Source organism: Aquarana catesbeiana, linkage group LG06, assembly GCF_042186555.1.
Source record: "Aquarana catesbeiana isolate 2022-GZ linkage group LG06, ASM4218655v1, whole genome shotgun sequence".
In the NCBI taxonomy this organism is placed as follows: domain Eukaryota; kingdom Metazoa; phylum Chordata; class Amphibia; order Anura; family Ranidae; genus Aquarana; species Aquarana catesbeiana.
Genome location: NC_133329.1, coordinates 143,929,398 through 143,954,526, shown reverse-complemented (window position 1 = coordinate 143,954,526; position 25,129 = coordinate 143,929,398). Strand labels below are relative to the sequence as shown.

Below are 25,129 nucleotides of genomic sequence, written 5' to 3'. Positions count from 1 at the left end.
CCCCTCTTTGTTTACCTCTTTCATTCCAACTGAAATCTAAGGGACAGTCAGATCTGCAGACCACCCTAAAGCATCTTCTTGCCCTTTTAAGAACTCAGGGCATTCAGTTAACATAGTACCTAGACAATCTATTTCTGGACTCATCTCTCCCTCAACTATATGTAAACATCCAAAAGATTACTCAGATACTTCAGGCCCTCTGTTGGATAATCGGCTTTCAAAACTTTCCAACCTTCTCTTCCCCAAGAATACTTGAGCCTAATTAAGGCCGAATTCTGAGTCCAGGTTAATCCTTTCATGCCTAAGCCTTTTTCTGACATTTGTTGCTTACAAGTTAAAATCTGTATTTTTTGCTAGAAAATTACTTAGAACCCCCAAACATATATTCTTAGCAGAGACCCTAGAGAATAAAATGGCGATTGTTGCAATATTTTATGTCACACAGTATTTGCGCAGAGGTCTTTCAAACGGAATTTTTTTTGGAAAAAGTACACTTTCATGAATTAAAGAAAAAAAACCAAAACAGTAAAGTTAGCCAAATTTTTTTATATAATGTGAAAGATGACGTTACGCTGAGTAAAAAGATACCCAATATGTCATGCATTGAAATTGCGCACACTCGTGGAATGGCGACAAACTACAGTATTTAAAAATCTCCATACGCTTTCAAAAATTTCTACAGGCTACCAGTTTAGAGTTAGAGGAGGTCCTGTAATCTAATCTAACGATCATGGCAATAACTCACATGTGTGGTTTGAACACCGTTTACATTTGCGGTGCGCGACATACGTATGCACTCGCTTTTGCTTGTGAGCGCGGAGGACGGAGCGCTTTAATTTTTTTTACTTCTTATTTTATTTTTACTGTCTTTACAAAACTGTGAGAATTTCTATTGATGTCACAAGGAATGTAAACATCCCTTGTGACAGTAATGGTCAATGAGGGATGGCATGGAGGGATCTCAGGTCTATAAAACCCCAATCCCTCCTTTGTACTTCAAAGTATTCAGCATTTTGGAATACTAGGGATTTATTGGCAGCTGAGTAAACCGGAAGGGATGTCATGACATCCCTTCCAGGTTACTGGATCGGAGACCCGATAAAAGCCGAGTCCGGTTTCATTTGTGTCTTCAGCCAGCTGGTGGACGCGTCGGCTGGTGGGACCTAAGAGCCACGGAAAGCCGCTCGTTAAGATAACAGCCGAGTGTCTTTTAGCCACATCGGTTATCACTAAAAAGCCAACTGCTGGCTCTAGAAAATGATAGCGGGGTGATGCCTGCAGCCGAGAATGCATATTTGCTACGGTCAGCGTGAAGGGGTTAAAATCTTTTTTTCAGAAAACAAAATTCTCTAAGACCAAATTATTATTATTATTACAGTTACTTATATAGTGCTGCCAATTTAAGCAGCACTTTACATATATATGGTACATTCACATCAGTTAAATGTTCACATCCTAAGATCAAAGAGAGACGTCTATGGTGAGATTCTCTATGGGAGTTTTGGGACTCATGGTAGCCTCATTCAAAGAGTTACTGTTCTCTAAATATTCTATTCAAGGTCTTTCCAACGCACTGGGGGAGATTTACTACAACTAGTACACACAGAATCTGGTGCAGTTCTGCATGGTAAACAATATGCTTCTAACTTTAGCTTGTTCAATTAGGCTTTGAAAAATAAAACCTGGAAGTGGACTGGTTACTATGCACAGCTGCACCAAATTCTGTGTCCACCAGTTATAACCTCCCCCAATATCTTGAGCTGGATCAAGCACGCTCCTTCTCATCCTCCCTATGCACTTTTTTCAGCCAAGCAAGGAACTTCCCTTGGAAGGAGTGTTCCAGGCTCTCACAGTTAAGTGAACATAGTCACCCAAGGAAGCATTCTGGAGCTCAGAACAAGAACTAGCTATGAATCACTGAACCCCCATTTTTCAGGGTCATCCAGACAATGCCATGACTGTGGCCTATATAAACCACCAAGGGGATATCAGGAGTCAGGCAGCCATACCGGAAGTAAGGCTGATCATCTCACGGGCAAAGAAACACTGTCCAGTCCTCTCTGCTGTCTACATTCCAGGTGTGGACAATTGCCAACACCACCCTCAATTAAGGGGAATGGGCCCCTCATCCTGACATCTTCAATCTCCTATGTCAGAAATGGGGAACTCCAGATATGAACATCCCAGCGTCCAAGTAGTTACCCCTGTTTGCAGCCAGGACCAAGGATCCTCTACCACCGGAATAGACTGCTCTGATAATTCCCTGGACAGAATGCACCTTGACTACTCCATAAAATAGAGCAGGAGAAAAAATACATAAAAAAAGTGTGATTTCCATTGTACCAAACTGGCCCAGGAGAATCTGTGCTCAAACCAATTAAATTGTGTCCATGCAACAAAAATACGAATAGCAAGCTAGCACACTTCTGTGTATCACCCACAGATGAACAAATAGGACGTATCAAATTTTGTACAGTGCTAAAAATTTAATTATACAAGTGTCCTTAAACCATACACATAATAAAGTCCACCTTCTATCGTCCAGAATCTTCCATGTTAAAAATAAAGTGAAAAGTGACAAAATAATAAAAAAGTGACATAAAAGTTTATCTTCAAAGACTTGTGCACTTTTATACAAATTCTTCTGTTTCCGAGAAGATCAACACTTCCTCCAACATAAATCCAAATTATAAGAGGTCAAAACTGCACCAAAAAATATAAACCAGCAATCGCTTTACACTTCCACCCCCAATGGTAACAAGAATGTTGCGCCAACACTTTTCCATATGTTTCCACTCCATTTAAATTTAAACGCCCATCAAAACGATAAAGCCACATCTAGTGCTCTCCATGTAACATGTTATTCATCAGAAGATAAATTCACATACATAAAAATAGAAAAAAGTGTTAGCCGGCATATCATATAGATCAAAAAGAATACAGCTGCTTCCCTGGGGATCGGGGCAAGTAAACAAAAATGCCAGATGAGAGAAATGCTGCTCACCGTATGTAGGGGTTGATTTACTGAAAGCGGAGTGCAAAATCTGGTGCAGCTCTGCAGAGAAAATAAACGAGCTTGCAGGTTTTTTTGTCAAAGCAAAATTGAACAAGCCGAAGTTAGAAGCTGACTAGCTACCATGCACAGCTACAGCAGATTTTGCACTCTCCAGTTTTAGTAAATCAACCCAATGTATTGCAAGCAGCAGCGTGTCAGTGGTGTTGGAGGAGGTCTTCACCTTGTCACAAACAGAAGAATTTGTATAAAAGTGCACAAGTCTTTGATGGTAAATTAACTTTATTTGTAACATGGAGGATCTTAAAAGATAGAAGGTGTATTGCTTAGCCACTTCAGCCCCAGAAGGATTTACCCCCTTTCCTGACCAGAGCACTTTTTGCGATTCGGCACTGCGCCGCTTTAACTGACAATTGCGCGTTCGTGCAACGTTAAACCAAAACAAAATTGACATCCTTTTTTCCCCACAAATAGAACTTTCTTTTGGTGGTATTTGATCACCTCTGTGGTTTTTATTTTTTGCGCTATAAACAAAAAAAGAGCGACAATTTTGAAAAAAAGCAATATTTTTTTACTTTTTGCTATAATAAATATCCCCAAAAATTATATAAAAATTTTTTTTTTTTCTCAGTTTAGGCCGATATGTATTCTTCTACATATTTTTGGTAAAAAAAACCCATCAATAAGCGTATATTGATTGGTTTGCGCAAAAGTTATAACGTCTACAAAATAGAGGATAGATTTATGGTGTTTTTATTATTATTATTTTTTTATTAGTAATGGCGGCGATCTGAGATTTTTATTGTGATTGCGACATTATGGCGGACACATTGGATACTTTTGACACCATTTTGGGACCATTGTCATTTATACAGCGATCAGTGCTATACAAATGCATTAATTACTGTAAAAAAATGTGACTGGCAGGGAAGGGGTTAACACTAGGGGTGATCAAGGGGTTAATTGTGTTCCCTGGGAGGTGATTCTAACTGAAGGGGGAGGGGACTGTGTAGGGGAGATTACAGATCGCTGTTCGTACTCTGTACAAACAGACGATCTGTCTCTTCTCCCCTCAGAGAACCGGGAACTGTGTGTTTACACACACAGATCCCGGTTCTCCGTGTGTCAGCCGCAATCGCGGTAGCCTGGTGGTGATCGTGACCGCCAGGCACTTGCATTGGCTCCGGGGGCAAGCAGCGGGCATGCGCATGCCCCTAGTGGCCACAGGGTGATTCGGCGTAACATAACGTTGCTTCGCCCAGCCGTGCCATTCTGCCGCAGTACAACTGCGGTGGCTGGTTGGCAAGTGGTTAACCACTCATCGACCACCCTATAGCAGTTTCACTGCTATAGGGCGGACGCTGTGATCAGGATCACACACACACATATTGTGTGTGTGTGTATATATATATATATATATATATATATATATATATATATATATATATATATATATATATATATATATATATATATATATGTGTATATAGATAGATAGATAGATAGATAGATAGATAGATAGATAGATATAAAATTTATTAAACACACACATATACACATACATATATACAGTGGAACCTCGGTTTGCGAGTAACGCGGTTAACTAGCGTTTCGCAAAACGAGCACTGTATTTCTAAAAATCCTAACTCAGTTTGCGAGTGTTGTCTCACAAAACGACCAGGATTCAGGCCAAAAGCGATACTTTGGCCTGAGATGGGGGGCGCCGGAGCCGAACAGCGCCGATCGTCGGCACACGGAAAGGCCCGAGGACAGTTCGGTTGACCTCTGAAAGGCTCGTGAACAGAGTCTTTCCAAGGTCAACCGAAGTGTGCTCGGGCCTTTTTGGCCGTTTCCGAGACTCTCCGGCGCCCCCCCACCTCTGGCCGCATGCGGTATTGCATCCCATTGAAGTCAATGCGGAACAAATTATTTTCGTTTCCATTGACTTCAATGGGAAAACTCGCTTTGATATGAGAGTACTTTGGATTACGAGCATACTCCTTTAACAAATTATGCTCCTAATCCGAGGTTCCACTGTAAACATATACACAGTTGTGCTCATAAGTTTACATACCCTGGCAGAATTTATGATTTCTTGGCCATTTTTCAGAGAATATGAATGATAACGCAAACTTTTCTTTCACTCATGGTTAGCATTTGGCTGAAGCTATTTATTATCAATCAACTGTGTTTACTCTTTAAATCATAATCACAACAAGAAACTACCCAAATGACCCTGATAAAAAGTTTACATACCCCAGTTCTTAATACCGTGTATTGTCCCCTTTAACATCAATGAAAGCTTGAAGTCTTTTGTGGATGAGGCGGCTCTTTCTCTTCTCAGATGGTAAAGCTGCCCATTCTTCTTGGCAAAAATCCTCCAGTTCCTGTAAATTCTTGGGCTTTCTTGCATGAACTGTACAGTTAAGATCTCCCCAGAGTGGCTCAATGATATTGAGGTCAGGAGACTGAGATGGCCACTCAAGAACCTTCACTTTATTCTGCTGTAGTCAATGACACTGGCCTTGTGTTTTGGATCCAATGACTAGCCAATGACTTGGCCTTGTGTTTTGGATCATTGTCATGTTGGAATGTCCAAGTACGTCCCATGCGCAGTTTCCTGGCTGATGAATGCAAATGTTTCTCCAGTATTTTTTGATAACATACTGCAATCATCTTGCCATCAATTTTGACCAAATTTCCTGTGCCTTTGTAGCTCACACATTCCCAAAACATCAGCGATCCACCTCCGTGTTTCACAGTAGGAATGGTGTACCTTTCATCATAGGCCTTGTTGACTCCTCTCCAAATGTAGCGTTTATGGTTGTGGCCCAAAAGCTCAATTTTGGTCTCATCGCTCCAAATGACTTTGTGCCAGAAAGTTTGAGGCTTGTCTCTGTGCTGTTTGGGTTATTGTAATCGGGATACTTTGTGGCATTTGCGTAGTAATGGCTTTCTTCTGGTGACTCGGCCATGCAGCCCATCTTTCTTCAAGTGCCTCTTTATTGTGCATCTTGAAACAGCCACACCACAGGTTTTCAGAGAGTCCTGAATTTCACCTGAAGTTATTTGTGGGTTTTTCTTTGCATCCCAAACTATTTTCCTGGAAGTTGTGGCTGAACCCCTAATTTTCCACTTCTTGATTAGAGTTTGAACACTGCTAATTGGCATTCTCAATTCCTTGGATATCTTTTTATATCCCTTTCCTGTTTTATACAGTTCAACTACCTTTGCTCACAGATCCTTTGACAATTCTTTTGCTTTCCCCATGACTCAGAATCCAGAAACATCAGTGCAGCACTGGATGAAAGATGCAAGGGTCTGTCAGGAGTCCAGAAACTCATTGACCTTTATACACACACACTAATTACAAGCAAACAGATCACAGGTGATGATGGTTACCTTTAATAACCATTCAAACCCCTTTGTGTCAACTTGTGTGCATGTTATCAGGCCAAAATCACCAGGGTATGTAAACGTTTGATCACGGTCATTTCGCTAGTTTCTGTTGCCATTATGATTTAAAAAGAGTAAACACAGTTGATTGATAATAAATGGCTTCAGCAAACACTAACCATGAGTGGAAGAAATGTTTTTGTGTTATCCTTCATATTCTCTGAAAAAAGAAATCATAAAATCTGCCAGGGTATGTAAACTTTTAAGCACAACTGTGTGTGTGTGTGTATAAATATAAAAAACACACCTACATAAATAGAGGATCCTCTACTTCTGGGTATTGGGCGTGAATGCGCGCCGCCGACGGCTCGCTCCAGCTGGGATTACCCAAAGCGGGAGCCAATTAGTGGGTACCATGGACTCTATGTTCGCCAGCACCCGCCGATCATAAGCCACAGAGACAGAACGACAATATGCCTATGTAAACAAGGCAGATTGCCATTCTGACAGGAGGGAAGGTAAGAATCCTGTGTCTCTGCAAAGCAGGGACTAGGGATCTGTGTCTTCCCCTAGTAAAAGCACCTCCCAGTGTTTAGAAAAACACTGGCACACAGTTAACCCTTTGATTGCCCCTGATATTAACCACTTCCCAGCCAGTGTCTTTAGTACAGTGACAGTGCATATTTTAAGCACTGATCACTGTATTAGTGTCACTGGTTCCCAAAAAGTGTCAGTGTCCGGCGCAATATCGCAAACAATAAAATAAAAATTTCCCAGTTTGTAGACGCTATAACTTTTGCGCAAATCAATATACACTTATTGGGATTTTTTTTAACCAGAAATATGTAGCAGAATACATACTGGCCTAAATTAATGAAGAACATTCAATTTTTTATTGGATATGTTTTATAGCAGATAATAAAAATCACAGAGGTGATCAAATGCCATCAAAAGAAAGCTATTTGTGGGAAAAAAAGGGCAAATTTTATTTGTGTCCCACGACCATGCAATTGTCAGTTAAAATACTGCAGTGCCGTATCGCAAAAAATGGCCTGGTCAGGAAGAGGGGGGAGGGGGGTGTAAATCTTCCGGAGGTCAAGTGGTTAAGGACACTTATATGAAAAATATATATTTTTTAGCGCTGCACAAAATTACTTGATACGTCATATTGTACACAGACACACTCAAATTTACAGAGGATGATCCCTAACCTCTTCCAAACAGGCCAGGCCTTCTCTCTCAATATTATATTTACCTTTTATCGATTTTGGACCTACCAAACAAATTTTGATTTAATATGGTGACAAATCTATACAAGTATTCCTAGTACAATATTAGTTGCTGTTTTGGATGAATATTTACTACTTTTTAGTTGGTATCTATCATTTGCTGGTACAGATACTTTTCTTGGTGCATTTTATTACACTTTGACCATACCCCAGTTGAAGGGGTGTCGGATCCCTAAAACATGTTGGCACTTCCTACAGTGGCTCTATCAATACCCAAAACTCCATCAAAATATGTTTTTGGCACTCTACCTCTTTTTTCTAATAATTGAGTCACTGACTTTAAACAATTCTGCAACAAGCTAGGTCAGTGGAAAGTCAGATTTGCCTAAAGAGTAACTCCACTTTTTTTGAAAAAAAAAAAAAAAAAACACGCCCCTCTGGCTGATGCATGTATAATGTATAGATTTTAACAAACCTTGCTGCTAATTCCTACCTTTTGTTATTCTGAAGAAATCCCTGTGTGTTTGTCTGTGTCCATGTGGGAAAGTGAATCTAATGGGGGTGGTTTTATAATTATCAATAAGTGCTGCACCTGCAGGGATTTCCTATTGGGAGTATCCTAACCAAAAATTTTATTTTTGTTGCAGGGGGTGCCGAAAATCTGACTTGTATCTTAGTGTAGACTTCTGGGAAAATCAGTGAGCCAATCGCACGGGCAGGAAATGATGTTTCTGAGAGGTGTTCTGTACACATTCTGGACAGAACACTTCCAGGTAGCCATATTGCATTTTAGAGAAAAATCGCAGAGCTACAGATTAAAGAGGATAGGTCATTTTTAATAACATTTAATTACAATATGACTTGTCGCAATTGTATATGCTATATATATTTTTTCATTTGCCATTTTTTTTCCCCATGAAAGTGGAGTTAACCTTTAATTCAATGTATCAGCATGAAAGCCAGCTAATTGGCACTTTCAGATAGCATGGTCAGCTATAGCAGCTTCTATAGCATTCTTCAAAGCAAGGGAAGAAAATGTATACCTTAGATATGGATGTTTCATAACCCCATTGGGTGTTGGTTTCTGTGCTGGTTTCTGGAAAAGCAGAAAAAAAGCATGTGTGAAAAAAAGTTAAATTTTTCGTGCCATCTCTAGAAAGTTTGTTGAATCTCCAAATATATGTTATCACCTATTAAAATGAAAACTATTTTCACAAGTCAAAGAATAGCCAGTAGATGGCAGCAAAATGCCACATAAGTTACCACATCAGAAATGGTAACTATATAAGCTGTTGTAGAGAAGACCGACCATAGAAGTACAGATTTATAAAGGTTTTACCCAAGATATACTGTACACATTTTTCTAATTGGATCTAGTTGACAAAATGTGAATCCTTTGTGAAAGCATGTCTACATAGATCCCTATGTGTTATATGCATCTACTGAATTTAGACAGTTTACAAAATCCACATGCAAACTAGATGACCAATAAATACTATAGCTGGGATCTTATCCATTTAACAGTAAGGCATAAAAATAGAACCTACTTGGCACTACTCTTTCTCCATAATGAGACACCATCAATTCGCCCATGCCACCCGTCCTAGTTAAAGTCACATTACCAGCAATCCAGTACCACTCCTGCCAACAGTCACTGGAATTAAATGTGTAATAGCTCTGGCTAGGGGGGTGCAGTGATTTACTCCCACTGTCAATGGAAGGCAGTCTCCTGCTTTTCCCATACCCAAGCGCTGTGCTTTCTATACGGCATCAGTGAAGGCAGGAGAGGTGCTGGATTGCTAGTAATAGGAGTGCAACTGGGGCAGGAGAGGCTCTTAAGAAGCCCCTGAATGGCCAAAGTGACAAGGTCTTTTTAGACCTAAGCAGGTCTGACCAAGATAAAAAAAAAAAAAAAAAACGTGATGCGAAAAGGAAGCTTTTGATTCAGCTCTTGTAAACTGGCCCTGACTTATGAGCATTTTGTAGTGTAGGGTTGGGCAATAAAATGATTTTTTTCTAACATTACTGTAGGTCTGCACACTCCCTATTATATGACTGGAAGACATGTACTGTAAGTAAAGTGTAAACTGACTATAATGGAGTATTACAACTGCTCATTTCAAAGCAAATTTATCCCTTTAGGCCATTTTATTATGTACTAATCATGTGCAAAACAAAATTAATTATATTGTCACACTGGGCGAGCTGTATAATATCTAAGAATCACAGCCTGGTTTATTTATGGACTGGGAGATATGAAGAATATGAAAAAAAATTGTGTTGCGCTACCCCTTTATGAATATTATAGTGCCATACAAACTAGTAATTTAATAACATTCTCATTGCAAACATCAACAAACTGTATAGTTTGATGCATAGTCCAATGCGTTTCATCACAGGGGACGTTGTCACGGGGCTGGTAAAAAACCTTTTGATAAAATGCATTGGATGGTGACTAGCTGCTGACCTGATCACACCTCCTGGACTCAATGGAACACATTTTTTGCGATGGTCTCGTTTTATGCTTGTGAGTACCTCTTTTGTACCTTAATAAATGTGTGGTTTTTAAACAATACATTATGCTATGTGGTACACTCTGCCTCCTCTCCCAGGACCTGTATTACACACATCTACGGTCGAGCTGGATGCATTAGAGAGATCGTTTTTTGAGCAGTTGCAGATGTTGTGGTTCTCCTGTATGCGCTAATGGCCTCGTGATTTAGAGGTCATTATTTTCTAGTAAGGAGTGGATCGGGACTTTGGTGGGGGAAAACACAAGAAGTGGCACAAGTTTGGAGTGCCTTTTTCCATAATCTCTTATACTGGATGTTTATTGAAATTGGACTGTTTGCACGCATACATTTTTTCACACATGTGAAAACTATACAGTTTGTTGATGTTTGGAATGAGAGTGTTACTGATGTACTAGTTTGGATGGCACTATAATAATTCCTAAAGGGGTAGTACAACACAATTTTCTTCATATTTTTATTAGGGCTGCGGAAATTAACGATTAATTCCTCGATCAATCGTTAATTTTTTTGATCGCTCAAAATTCTTTTGATCAGTACTCACCTCTCCGCCGGCTTCCAGGTCTTCAGGGAGTTCCGTCGGAGATCCAGTGACGTCACGGACATCGACTTTACCGGACACCTCCCCCCTTCCCCAGTCATTGACAGTGCCCACGCTGGACAATGGTAAAGTAATGGAATACAGCAGGTGCCTGGCTGATCCAATCATGGCCTGAAAGGCTTCGACCGAGTGGGCGTGTCCACGAATTGCAGAGGTGTGGCTGCAAGCCAATTTTGTGATTGGCTGAACACGCCCCATGCTGACGATACGTGACCCTTGCTGGGAATAAACAAGCATTGGAAGGCATTATGAAGGTGAGTGTTTTGTCTGTACTGAACAGGTCAATTGTGGAGGAGGAATCGTGGTGATTTAAAGTATATATACAGCTTGAATCTGTATTTTAGTTTTAGATTAGGTCATGCAGAGAGAAAACACCTCTTGGTTTAGGCTTTGCCTTGTGCATCCCAGTGTGGAGCTTTTATTTCACTTCCTGTCCCAGAGACACAACAGGAAGTGAAATGGCATTCCCATTTTAGATGGTTGTCAACAGGGCTGGTATATCATTGGAGGCATTACCCAGATAGCAAGCAATTGAGCTGCAATTTTGAAAAGGTCTTGTTAAAGTGGAGGTCAACCCTAAAAACAAATTTAACATTAAAAGACTCCTTAAAATTTTTTAAAAAAGTTTTTTTTTTTTTTTAAAGTGTTAAGTCATGGATTGTGGAAACTAACTAGTGTCGGGTGATTGTATTTAGTGTATACCACATTTACCACTGACTAATGCAGAGTTGCGATGCAAGGAGATCAGCTAAAAGTAGTTGGATCTGTATGTGCGTTATAATTAATCAAAATTAGTCGATTAAAAAAAAAAAAATCGATTAATCGAACACGAAAATTTTAATCAGTAACAGCCATAATTTTTATTTTATCTTGTATTCAGTTAAGTAGAGTGCAGCTATTCCTGGTTTATGGCATTTTATTTAATCACATTTACTATATAGTATTTTATGTGATTATACTACGCACAGAGTTCTACACATTTCATGTTAGATAACGGGAATAACCTGGATTCTATGAGCCAAAGTACACCAAAAGGCAACATTCCATCGCATCATCAGCAGTGCGCTCATCAATATTACTTTATTATAATATTTACTTTACTTTTGTGTCAATGACTGAAGCCTAACATGTGGCAATGTTACAAAACATACAAGGTTTCAAAGTTTATGGCAGACATTGTCGATGAGTATTTCTCAATAGCTTGCTGTCACTTTGACCTCTATAAGCAGCCAACACTACTAAATCTAAATGGTTGAATCACACATTTTTCCCTTCTAGCATTGCTGCTGGCAAAATCTGCGATGGCAACTTTTATTCACTGTGATGAAAGAATGGGAAGACCTTTACATCTTTCCATACTGGATGGTGCCAAGCAGTACCCTGACCACTTCTAGATTAAAAGGAATGAACAAAGCAACAGGTTCTCTTCAAACAACCCTTGCCCACCTATTGGGGGGTGTCTAAAACTTGTGTATGCTCCATGTCAGAGCTTACACAGGGTTAATGACCTTTTCCCCTCCCCAGAGTGCTTGGGTCTGGCAACTGGCTCCTCGGGTCTGAGCACTGCAACCAGAGAGGAAAGTGAGAAGGTATACCCTGGAGTATTGGGTGTTTACTAAGGGTGGTGGGGTGGGGAAGAAAAGAAAAGGTTAAGTATTAGTGGGTGGGGTTTGCCCTTTTATTCCTCATCATTCAACCTGCCCTTCTCTGCAGTCTTTTCATATCTATATCCTTTTTATGAACTGGTGCCTAAAAGTGAACTGTGTCTTCAAATATTAGGCCTTACTATGGCTTTTCATAGAGGCAAAATAATGTCTCCCTTGCACTGTCTATGCCTATACAAAGCTAGAAGAGAAGCTGCAGCTGCCCAGTACCCAATTAAAGTGGTTCTAAAGGCAGAAGTTTTTTTTTTTTTTTTTTACCTTAATGCATTCTATGCATTAGGTAAAAACCATTCTAGGGGCAGCTCCCCCCACAGTCCCCCTTATACTTACCTGAGCCCCATCTTGATCCGACGATGTGCATGAGAGCAGCAGTTTACCTGGGTCTCTCTCTCCTCACTGGCTTACACACCAGTGGGTGCCATTGGCTCCTGCCAATCACAGCCAGTAAACCAATGAGGAGAGAGCGGGGCCCACAGTGTCCATTCACAGGAACGTGGTTCGGGAATGAGCCTGCTTGAGTGCCCCCATAGCAAGAGGCTTGCTATGGGGGCACTCGGAAGGAGGGAGGAGCCAAGACCGCCAGCATGGCACCCAAGAAGATGAGGATTGGGGGAGCTCTGTGCAAAACAATTACACAGAGCAGGCAAGTACAACATGTTTGTTATCTTGTAAAAAAAAAAAAAAATCAACCTTTAGACTCACTATAAAGCTTCCTTCCATCTCTCGGGCACACTTATTTCCAGCAGGAAACCTGCTGGTGGGTTCAGTGTGCAAACCTGGAATATGTCAAAGTTTTGCTTTTCAGAGTGGCCTCAAAGCAAGCTGTAATATTACGGTATAAGGCTGCTGCAACCCTAAGAATTTCATGCCTGCAGTTTTCTTAAAAGGCTTCTTTAAAGGAAGACATTAATGCTATAAGCTTTTTTTTAATGAAAGTGTGTTACTTGTAATGTCTGTGCAAAATAGCAAGCACACCAACATTAGAAGTTATATTTTATCTGATTTGGCTACAGTAAGTGAAATTTGAAGGAATATATTTCCAAGCCAGAGAACTGGTGGCTTTCAGCACATATTGCAATGTTCTGCATTAAAGCGATTGTAAAGGTTTGTTTAAAAAAAAAATAACAAACATGTTATACTTACTTGCTCTGTGCAAGGGTTTTGCACCGAGCAGCCCCCGATCCTCCTTTTCTGGGGTCCCCCGGCAGCGCTCCAGGCTCCTCCTCGAGTGCCCCACGAAGAGCCGATTTCCATGGGGGCACTCGTGTGGGCACGCTCCCAAGTCCCACTGCTGCATCCATTGACACAGACACAGCAGGACTCGCCCCCTTGTCACTGGATTTGATTGACAGCAGCGAGAGCCAATGGCTCCTGCTTCTATCAATCTATCCAATGAGGACCCGAGACAGCAGCTGGAGCTGCTTTGCTCGTCCCCGTCGCTGGAATGATTGGGCTCAGGTAAGAAAAAGGGGGGCTCTGGGGTGGCTGCTGCAGCGCAGGAGGTTATTCACCTTAATGCACAGAATGCATTAAGGTGAAAAATCATGAGGGTTTACAACTCTCTTAAGGTCTTCCTCACACTAACCCTCCCTATAAAAATACACTTCAATCATATTTGGGGAAAACACAGATCAGACCAAAAGGTAAAAAAACAAAACACAACCAGCTTTTGTGACTTTTTTCTGATATCACTCTGCTTCCCAAGCCAGGGACTGTCATCCATTTGCATAAATCTCTATGACAGAAGTGCTTTATTGAGAAAATTACCATTCACAGCATATATAAAGAGACAGATTGACATCATTAGCAGGTGGAACACAAATGATACAACAAAACCGCAGTATAGGGAGCCGACAATTATGTTAGAATTCGGTAGACAAATAATCATTGCAAGTACTTGTATCACCTAGGGGAAATAGTGTTATCAAAAAATAGAGTACCTCCAACACCAGGACATAACCCCCCACCAGTGGGAGTACAGGTCAATGTCCAGGGGGACCATACTTTTTCAAATTTCCAATGACATCCCCTATTTGAATAGGTAATTTTATATAAGGGCAGGGCTGCGTTTACCATGGCCTCCCAAGCGGACACCGTGGGTTGGTCTGAGGATGACCATTTCAGTAAAATTTCCTTTTTGGCATAATAGAGGAGGTAGGCTATTAGAAGCTTAGATTGATGGGAGCGCTGGTTGTCATCAGGTATGCTCAATAAGGTCAAAGAGGGGGTAAGGATTAGGTCAAGTTGTAGCCAGAGGTTAATTTCATCAAAGACCACCTTTCAGTATGTCATTAAAGAAGGGCATTCCCAGAACATATGTATATACAGTATGAACCCAATTGGAGTTGACAGCGAGGACAGGTAGGATCTCGTTTGGGGAACAATCTCTGTAACCTTACAGGAGTGTAATAGATCCAATGTAGAAACTTAACCTGGACCAGCTTATCTCGAGATGAAATTACAAGCTTAGGACCTTGTTCTAGGCTATCCTCTCAGTCCTCTCTGTCTAGGGAGGGAATGTCCTCCTTCCAGTATTCCCAAAGCTTTTCCATTCTAGGTATATTAGTACAAAGGAGAGTGCTATAAAGTGCCGATAGTGGTTTATCTAGGTCTCCAGGAGCTAAAAGGTCCTCAATAGGGTCAGCTTTAAGGATGGGATTCCGAGGGAACTGGGCCGCAGCAGCATGTCGCAGCTGGAAATACCGGAACAGCATCCAGCCCGGCAGATTGAACCTCTGGGACAATTGTGAGAAGTTTAAGAGGGCACAATGTGAAAAAAAGGGGAAAGGTTTGGGACTTTATATGAGGCCTGGGTAGGGACCTCCATCCCTATATCGAATGCATAAAGAAGGGAGTTGGGACTTTAAATGAAACGGTTGAAATGCGGAGGTGGTGATAGAAAACAGTTTTATTCATATCAAGAGTAGAGTAATTTCGTATATATACATATTGTAGGGGATGGCTTGGCGCCAATTACTGGGTGATTTAGCTTGGGTGCGGACGCCGCCCCCCCCCCCCCCCCTTTGGGCTCACGCACGTGGCGTGCCTATACATATACCCCCAGTCGGAGCCGGCTGCTCACACTGCTGGTCTCCGCCTGTGGGCTCTTGCACACCAGCCATTTCTTTGCTTGGTGTTGCATGGCATGCAGCTTGGGTAAGTGCCGTTTGGTCTAGGTCACTTTGTTTGTTACATTTTTCATTGCACATTTTTGTTGATACACATTCACATTTTATCACCACGCTGCAGCTCTTTGCCGTGGTCACTTAGTTTTTTGTCAGTCATTTCTCAGACATGGGTTAGCTCACCTCCCACTTACCACATTAATTCACTTACTAATTTCTCCTCCATTCATCACTATACATGTAGACACTTAAGCTACACTTACATAATACCTCAAACATATCACTTAATCTCACACACATTTTTACTTATTTGTTCCCAGATACCCTTGCCTGTTGACTCACACACTAGCACTTTTGTTCATGGAGACCACCCTTGGCACCTTAACATCATCCCAAGCTGTTTATGTACAACACGCTGCCTCAGCTCCCGTGATGTGGCTCATACCTCTGGTTCTCCGTGTCTCGCTCGCCCCTTATCGCACTCACGACCGGGGTTGGTGAGTGTGCTTAATTAATACTACTTTTATCCCCCTCTATTCGAGTGTGGCTTACTTTATTTGTATAATTTACAGGAATCTGTCACATCTGCTCCTGACGAGTGGAGATACATCCACGAAACGCGTAGAGCTACCTGATGCCACAGAGAGACCTAATACGCCCTGATGATGTTATCATCATGAACCCAGTACCTTTAGAAATGCTATGTGAACACAGGTGCCGGGCATGCTGTTTTGACACTTGTAGGCCATATTGTTGTTGTATATATCATCTATTGATCATTATGATTATATCTCTTTTTATTGTTTATTTTTATATACCTTGTACCATTATGTATATACCTTGTGCCTATATATGTATATATATATATGAAATTACTCTACTTTGATATGAATAAAACTATTTTCTATCACAACCTCCGCATTTCAACCGTTTCATTTAAAGTCCCAACTCCCTTCTTTATGCAAGAGGGCACAATATCCCCAATAGTCTTGATCCCATGTCGTGCCCAGGGATCCTGAATGGTACAGAAATGAGGGAGTGCAGGGATGCCCCAAAGGAGTTGGGCAGGAGATAACTGGCCCGGAATGAAGAAACGTTGCGTCACAGTTTTCCACATTCGCCATGTGATTCTTGTTGGCCCAGGGAGAGATCGGTATGCCTTTGGTCCCCTATAGATGAGATTGCGAAGATCCAACAAGGACCCCAAGAAGGCAGCCTCCAAACAGGTGGCCGCTTGGCTCTAGAACTCTGGAACCACCAATATGCAGATACCAGTACTGCCGCCCAGAAATAAACCCTAAAATTAGGTAGTGCCAGACCTCCCAACTGTGCAACTGTGGAGGGACAGACAGTGTAGCCTTAGCCAAACGGGGGGAGGCCCCATTCCAAATAAAGGAAACCAGGCATCTATCTATTTTTTTCAAGAATGAAGGGGGAATCCATATCCGACAGTTACGGAATATGTAGTTGAATTTTGGGAGAAGCATCATTTTTACCAAATTTATTCGGCCTAGTAAATTCAATGGGAGCTCCGAGCAACACACTTTTAGTGATGTCAAGAGTGGTTGGAGATTACTGTCAAAAAAGTCAGCTATTCATCTAGTCACCTGCACTCCCAGATACCTAAACTCCTCAACCCATTGTAGTGGGGATGAGGGGGGCGAAGTTAATTACCTAATCGTCAATTGGGAAGAGGATAGACTTGGACCAGTTAATCCGTATGCCTGAGAATGAGCAAAACGTGTCAAATATAATCAGGGCAGCCGAGAGCAACGGGCTTACATCATTCAAGTAAAGTAGGGCATCATCTGCATACAGGGACAAGTTATCTTCCAAGCGTCCCACCCTCAATCCCCTAACCTCAGAAGATTCCCTAATCATAATAGCCAAGGGTTCCAAGGCAGAGCAAATAAGGAGGGAGACAAGGGGCATCCCTGTCGCATACCTCTACGTCTGGGACAGCCAATCATTGGTACGGACACATGCCCTGGGAGCCCTATAGAGCATTCTGTGAAGGAATTTGGGACCAAAACCATATAGTTTCAGAACCTCTCATAGGTAGACCCATTCCACTGAATCAAACGCTTTTTCTGCGTCTAGGGAAACGATGACTCTAGTGCCCTGGTTGTCATGTGGGATCTAGAGGTAAAAAAAAAAAAAAAAAGCGTCTTAGGTTTATGTCTCTTCCAGAATCAGGGTTTCAATCACAGTAGTCAGCCGACTAGCCAAGACCTTCGCTAGAATTTCGGCATCAACATTTAAGAGCGAAATAGGCCTATAAGAGGCGCAGTCTTGGGTTTCCATGCCAGGATTGGGAATCAGTACAATAACCGCCTTTTCCATGGATTCTGGAAGAGTGTCAAGGAAGGACAGGTCCAAAAAGCGGGCCGTCAGCTTAGGGGATACAGTGTCCGCAAAGTTTGAGGAAAAATTCAGCTGGGAGCCCGTCTGATCCCGGTGTCTTACCCCCCTGCAATTTCCCAATGGCTGTCTGTATCTCTTCCAGAGAGATATCCGCCTCTAAGCGTTCCCTATCCGCCCGGTTCAGTGTGGGAAGCTTAATGGTATCCAAGAAGGTATTGAGCTCACTCTAGGAGTAGGTGACCCTGGATTCATAAAGTTACCTAAAGAACTGTGTGAAGCACTCATTAAGATCCGGCGCCACTATGACCTGGCCATTCTCCCCCTGTATACTTGCAATGTGAGTTGTGGGGCTATGGGTTTTTGCTAGCCAAGTCAATAGGGGACCGTTTTTGTCCCCATACTGAAAGACCTTTTGTTGAGAATAAAACAGGGCTTTTTTTTAGTGTTGTCCATCCGAAGAAGGGATAATTGTCTCAGGGTTCGCTGCCAGGCCCGATTCCCACCCGGGGTCGGGGAGGAGATATAGTCCGCCTCCGATCCAGCTGCCTTAGTTTCCAGAAACTCCAACGAGCGAGACGCCTCTCTCTGGAGTATAACAATTCTGGAGATGTATGCACCCCTGACCCATGTCTTAAACGAATCCCATCTCACAGTAGGAGGTCCCATGTCCCCATTCGTTGTCCAATAGGTACACAGGGACTCCGTGATAGATTACAGGAATCTATTGTCCGTTGCCCAGAACCGGGACAGACGCCACAGCCTAGAACCAGAGTGGGGCGAGGGTCAGGCTGACTGGGGCATGGTCCGAGACGCTTCTTGGGAGTTTACTTGCATCAGCAACCCAACGAAGGGCGGCAGCTGAGGCATATGCCAAGTCTATCCGCGAAAGGGGTTTGAAGGAAGCAGAGTGACAAGTAAACTCCCTGGCGGCCGGATGTAAATGACGCCATACATAGTTACAGTTACATAGTAGGTGAGGTTAAAAAAAGACACACGTCCATCAAGTCCAACCCATGTGTGTGATTATATGTCAGTATTACATTGTATATCCCTGTATGTTGTGGTCGTTCATGTGCTTATCTAATAGTTTCGTGAAACTATCGATGCTCCCCGCTACATCCACTAAGGCAAAAGTGGACGCCCACTGAGCCAGTGCAGAAGAACGCCTCGTCCCTCCCTCACAGTCTATCCATGTCCGGGCAAGGGACCATGTGGAAATCACCCAGCAAAAATACTCCTGGGGTATCAAAACTCAAGACCATTGGCATAACATTATTCAGTGTGGCGACGGATGCCGGAGGGGGCAAGTACACTCCCACCATCTGTAGTCTATTTAGTTCAATTCATGATGTAGTATAATTAATCACATCTTTTTACACTCTCTAGCACTACTGCTCCACTTATGCTTATGGCAATGTTATATGCGAAAGGTCTTCTTGGAGAGAACTGGCTTTGGACCGAATGAATTGTAACAGACTGCAAGCCCATCCTGAATCTCTCCTTAAAAAATAACATGCATGTCTGCACTTACCTGCTCTGTGCAACAGAATTGCACAGAGTGGCCCCTATCCTCCTCTTCTTGGGTCTCCAGCCAACGTTCCTGGATCCTCCTCTCTTGCCGATGCCCCAATAGGAAACCAATATCCCATGGTGTCTCCCGAGCCCTGCTGCTGCATTCATTGACACAGACAGCGGTACTCAGCCCTGACCCCTCATCACTTCACTGGAGTTGTTCGACAGGAGCTGGAGCCAATGGCTCCCTGGCTCCCGCTGCTATTGATTTGCCCAGGGAGGAAGGGGGGGGGGGGGAGGAAGGGGGGGGGGAGGGGGGGGGAGGAAGGGGGGGGGGAGGGGGGGGGAGGAAGGGGGGGGGGTTATAAGGGGGGGGGGAGGAAGGGGGGGGGGTTATAAGGGGGGCGAGTCTGTGACACAGGTTTTATACCTTAATGCATAGAATAAATTAAGGTAAAAAAGCCTTGGGGCTTAAGAACCACTTTAACCACTTCCCGACCGCCCCATAGCAGGATTAGTGCTGCAGCCAGAATCACATATGTATATGTGACTCTGCACTTCTGGGTTGGGGGTGCACCGCTTCTGCTGTGATTAGTCAGTGGGTGCTGGCCACTGGATGTTTGCTGGCACCCGCTGATCATCGAGGAGAGGTGCTGGATGGAGCTCTGCATATATAGACAATGCAGAGCTCTGTCCTGATAGCAGGGATGTGATGGATTTTCTTTCCGTGCAAAGCAGTAAAAACAGCACAAATTGTACACAAAAACACTTGTAAAAGCACACTGTTAACCCTTTGAGCGCCCCAGGATGTTTAACCCCTTCCCAGTTTCATTAGTACAGTGACAGTGCATATTTTTAGTGTCAGACTGTCCGCCGCAATATTGCAGTCCTCGCAGATCTCCGCCATTATTAGCATAAATAAAAAAAATTCCAGTATATATCCCATAGCTATAACCTTTGCGCAAACCAATCAATATACGCTTATTGGGATTTTTTTTTTTTTTTTACCAAAAATATGTAGCAGGATACATATTGGCTTAAATTTATGAAGAAATTTGATTTTTACATTTTTTCTACTGTATATGTTTTATAGCAGAAAGTAAAAAAAAATCTTATTTTTTCAAAATGTCCTGACTTGCAACAGAGTTGCATGACCGCGCAATTGTCAGTTAAAATAACGCAGTGCTGTATCGTAAAAAAAAGGGTCTGGTCATGAGGATGGGTAAAGTTTCTGGAGGTCAAGTGGTTAAGTCTGGCTGAAAGGGGTCATGGAATTATTGCATAAAGATCAAATTAAGTTAATCCAAGTGAGCCTTATTACAGTGCACATTGGCAATGTTTCCTGCACTGCATAAAAAGATCGCTTATCAATTTTATCTGCTGCTCGTAATTGCTTAGAAGGTGAGTTGAACTTGAACCTATCCTAAATACTTACAGGAGATTCATTACTAGAGATTGAAGCAGATTCTTTGGCAAAAGATGGAGTGAAGGAAGCTTCACGGTCACTTGAACTGCTCAGTGAAGACGAGTCTAAGTAGTCTGGTTCAGGAAGGACCACGTTATTCTTCTCAACAAGGTTGGCTGAGCTGAGACTCCTCACTGGGGCGGGGCTGGGATTCATGCTGGAGAAGAAAACAGAATGGTTAGCAGAAAAATAGTAACTCATCAAGGTGTGAGAATTTGATATCCCCACATACAATTGTTTGTGTTTAATACCTTAGCAGTACCAGAATTGCAAAGTCATTATAATGCCAGTGTGCCAGCTGCTTGTTCTCCCAAAACAGTCACAGACTTCTGGCAACATGCCATAGCCTGCAGGGAGGCATGTTCTAGGTGCGGCAACAAAGCTTGTCTGAATATCACACCCATACAAACATTTGTTGCCTATCGTAATGTTTGTGGTTGTGTAAAACATGGCTGGGTGTAGAATGATAATGCACAGACTATTTGTGTTCAGTCGCTAAGCCTACAATATCCTGTGCTAGTTGATAAACATTTTTACTTGAAATACATCAGTGTCATTATAAGTATATATGTTTAAGTACTAAAGCAGTGTAAGGCGCAATGAGGATCTGTAAAGTGTGTAATCCCATACCAACAAATCTGATATCTTAATTTTGAACTGTGAGGAGAGAAAGAAATGCTGATTGGTTCCTATGGGTTAGTTAAGCACTAACCATTACACTTTGTTTTCAAAATATCAGTCTTGTAAGGAGCAGTGAAGGCTTAAAAAGGGATTTGGTTTTGTACGCCATACCTTGGCACCTGCATCGCGTCTCTTCCATTTGCTTCCAATGGCCTGCTATAAGATGATGGGAACCAGCCTTTGCTGCAAAACAGAAAGAAATTATATGCAAAAAAAAAAGAATCTTTCTTCATAACTGTTAACTTGTTTACACCAGTGCTGCTCTGTGAAACATGATCTGCAGTTGAGTGCTTTTCACAGAGTGTTACACCGATACTGCTACCTCCTGAGTGCCTGTTATTTGACAGAGAAAAAAGCTTTCTGAATCGGAAAACTGCACTGCAACTGTGAGCCTAGTGCTTGGTTTGCAGTTGCAGTGTGGCTCCATTCACTTAAGTGTAAACGAAGCCTTATAATATTCAAAGCAACATAAATGGCTCTACAGCAAGGAATACAATGAAATACATAGGCAGCCCATTAGATCATATTGTTGATCTTGTTGTTATTGTTTTAAGGGATATTAAACCTACTGTTTTCATCTGGTGATCTGGCCAGTAACACACCACCTGTATTAGAGTGCCCCCACTCTGGATAAAGGCGCACATGGGCACTTCTGGATAGCAGCTTTGTCAGTCTGGGGGGAGGGGGGTGTTAGATGTACTAGCAGTTTTAAACACACTAACAAATTGAAGTCAAACTTCAGCTCTATTGATCAACTTGTGTACCACCAGCCTGTTGGGTTTTTTCCTAAACGATCCGTGCCGCCAGCTATAGCTGGCAACACTGACCATTGTATTGTGACGGCGAGGAAGTCTCCCCACTGTCATAATACAATACCACAGTGGTAGGGAAGCCCCCATCCACATTAAGTGGGCAGAGGGACGAAAGCAAAGCATTTTTTCTTTCATTCAACCCACAAAAAAATGCATAATGTATGGGCTGCCTAACTGGGAGGATCACCAGGTGAAAATAAAAAGAAAGTCTAAAATAGAAAATGAATACAGCCATCACATGGAGAGTAATTGTGTTAGTAACAGGATGAAGTCCTATTCATAACGAATTTCACAGTGAAAATGAAAGAGTGAAGACAGAGAAAATAGAATATTTTCAACTTTTTATAAATAACTAGAAAGGGAAGATGCCATTAAACTCTTGAAAAACAACCTCCATTTCTTATATATCTGAATAAGCATTCTTGAGAAACTTTAGTCTACATTATCATTTTAGGTTGACAATTTTCTCTGCACTATGAAATCTGGCCACAAGATGGTGCTGTGTAATGCTGTCAGAATCAGGATTCTACATTTTTAGCCTGATTTGCTTATCAAAAATTCCTGTAATCAAAAATATTAGTCACAACAAGTGCGACTTAACCAAGCGCTCAAAAGATAAAAATCGTAAACTAAGCTGCTATTATAAAAATCACAATATATAAAAAATTGTAGTTGCATTGATTTCATGCTCTTTTGCGGCTTCAATATTTTGACTTTGTGGTCCAGTTTGTCTCTCATTTGCATACTTGTTCCAGGTTGATGCCCCATTATGCACCAACATAAACAACCAAGCATATATACCTTTTTCAGAAGAAGAGGTCAGCAAAGACTTTATATGTATTTCTCTTAGAATAGGTCTCGTTAAATAGGAATCATTTTTTATAAAACATATGCAAAGGTAAAACTCAGCATTAACAGCGCTAATAGTTGAAATTAATAAGTGTAATAATAAAACATAAAGTGAACTATACACATAGCAAACTTGTGAGGCGAGTTTGATAAACAGTCCATGCAATAGTCCTTAAAGCTGTGTAAGGTGCCATAATATCAGAAATATGAAACAGCAAAAGGTCCTATCCTCAATACCGTCACCAATCCACCTTGTGAGCACCCCTTTGGTGATGCACTCACCACAATGATGTAAAAAATGAGCCTGATATCTCCAAAAAGAAATTAGATACTCTTCCAAGGATTGCCAGAGATGAGTCTTCTATATCATCAGTATAAGGGAGCCTGATTAAACACTAGATGGCACCAAACATTCAGATAAATCCCAAATGGGGCTGAAAAAACTGATCTGTTAAGGATCCACAGCCCATCACATCAATAGATGAGCAGGGCTGAGTTGGAAGAAATGGAGAAAGGCAAACCAACACCTCTAACACCCCTCTAAGAGAGGGGTGTGAGCCACCCCAACCTGCTCTCACTCTACCACTGGTGTTAGGCTCCCTGGACTTCCACAAACACCAGTGGTAGAGTGAGAGCAGAGCAGGTTGAGGTGGCTCACACCCCTCTCTTTGTTAGGCAAACCAACACCTCTAACACCCCTCTAAGAGAGGGGTGTGAGCCACCTCAACCTGCTCTCACTCTACCACTGGTGTTTGTGGAAGTCCAGGGAGCCTAACACCAGTGGTAGAGTGAGAGCAGGTTGGGGTGGCTCACACCCCTCTCTTAGAGGGGTGTTAGAGGTGTTGGTTTGCCTTTCTCCATTCCTTCCAATTCAGCCCTGTTTATCTATTGATGCGATGGGCTGTGGATCCTTAACAGAACAGTTTTTTCAGCGACATTTGGGATTTATCTGAATGTTTGGTGCCATCTAGTGTTTAATCAGGCTTCCTGCATCTCTTATACTGATGATATAGAAGACTCATCTCTGGCAATCCTTGGAAGAGTATCTAATTTCTTTTTGGAGATATCAGGCTCATTTTTTACATCATTGTGGTGAGTGCATCACCAAAGGGGTGCTCACGAGGTGGATTGGTGACGGTATTCAGGATAGGACCTTTGCTGTCTCATATTTCTGATGATATTGCGGCACCTTACACGACTTTAAGGACTATTGCATGGACTGTTTATCAAACTCACCTCACAAGTTTGCAATGTTTATAGCTCACTTTATGTTTTATTATTACACTTATTAATTTCAACTATTAGCGCTGTTAATGCCGAGTTTTACCTTTGCATATGTTTTATAAAAAATGATTCCTATGCAAGGAGACCTATTCTAAGAGAAATACATATAAAGTCTTTGCTGACCTCTTCTTCTGAAAAAGGTATATGCTTGGTTGTTTATGTTGGTGCATAATGGGGCATCAACCTGGAACAAGTATGCAAATGAGAGACAAACTGGACCACAAAGTCAGAAAATATTGAAGCCGCAAAAAAGCATGAAATCAATGTAACTAAAATTTTCAGAAGAGGTCAGCAAAAGAAACATAGTTCCAGCTTACTTTAAAGCCCAACTCCAGCCATTGTATTTGTATAAAGTGAAGAGGAGTTGACATTTCTGTCAGGTATTTAATTCTGTCTGTGACCCCACTGGGGGAGTTTTTTCCTTCACTTCCTGTCCCTGTGATGTTTGTACAAGAAAACAGGGGTGCAGACATCACAAGGACAGGCAGGCGTGGGCTGCAATAAAAAACAGATCTTCTAACCCTTCTCTGCTCGACTAAAAATGTGTTTTTCTTGTCTGTGCACCTCTTGGAGTGACTTCCCAATACTTTCTGTCCTGACAAC

The 25,129-nt window shown here is 41.9% G+C and overlaps 1 protein-coding gene across 1 annotated transcript in view; it reads right to left on the bottom strand.

Annotated features, from left to right (window-relative positions):
- Window positions 1-25,129, bottom strand: part of BAIAP2L1 (BAR/IMD domain containing adaptor protein 2 like 1) — a 193,671-nt gene that overhangs the window by 6,752 nt on the left and 161,790 nt on the right. The window contains exons 11-13 of the mRNA XM_073590998.1: window positions 21,693-21,764; window positions 20,871-21,057; window positions 8,682-8,734 (exon numbers count right to left, since the gene is read on the bottom strand). Of these exons, the coding sequence (XP_073447099.1) occupies window positions 8,682-8,734; window positions 20,871-21,057; window positions 21,693-21,764 (312 nt within the window). The remainder of the gene's footprint in view (window positions 1-8,681; window positions 8,735-20,870; window positions 21,058-21,692; window positions 21,765-25,129) is intronic.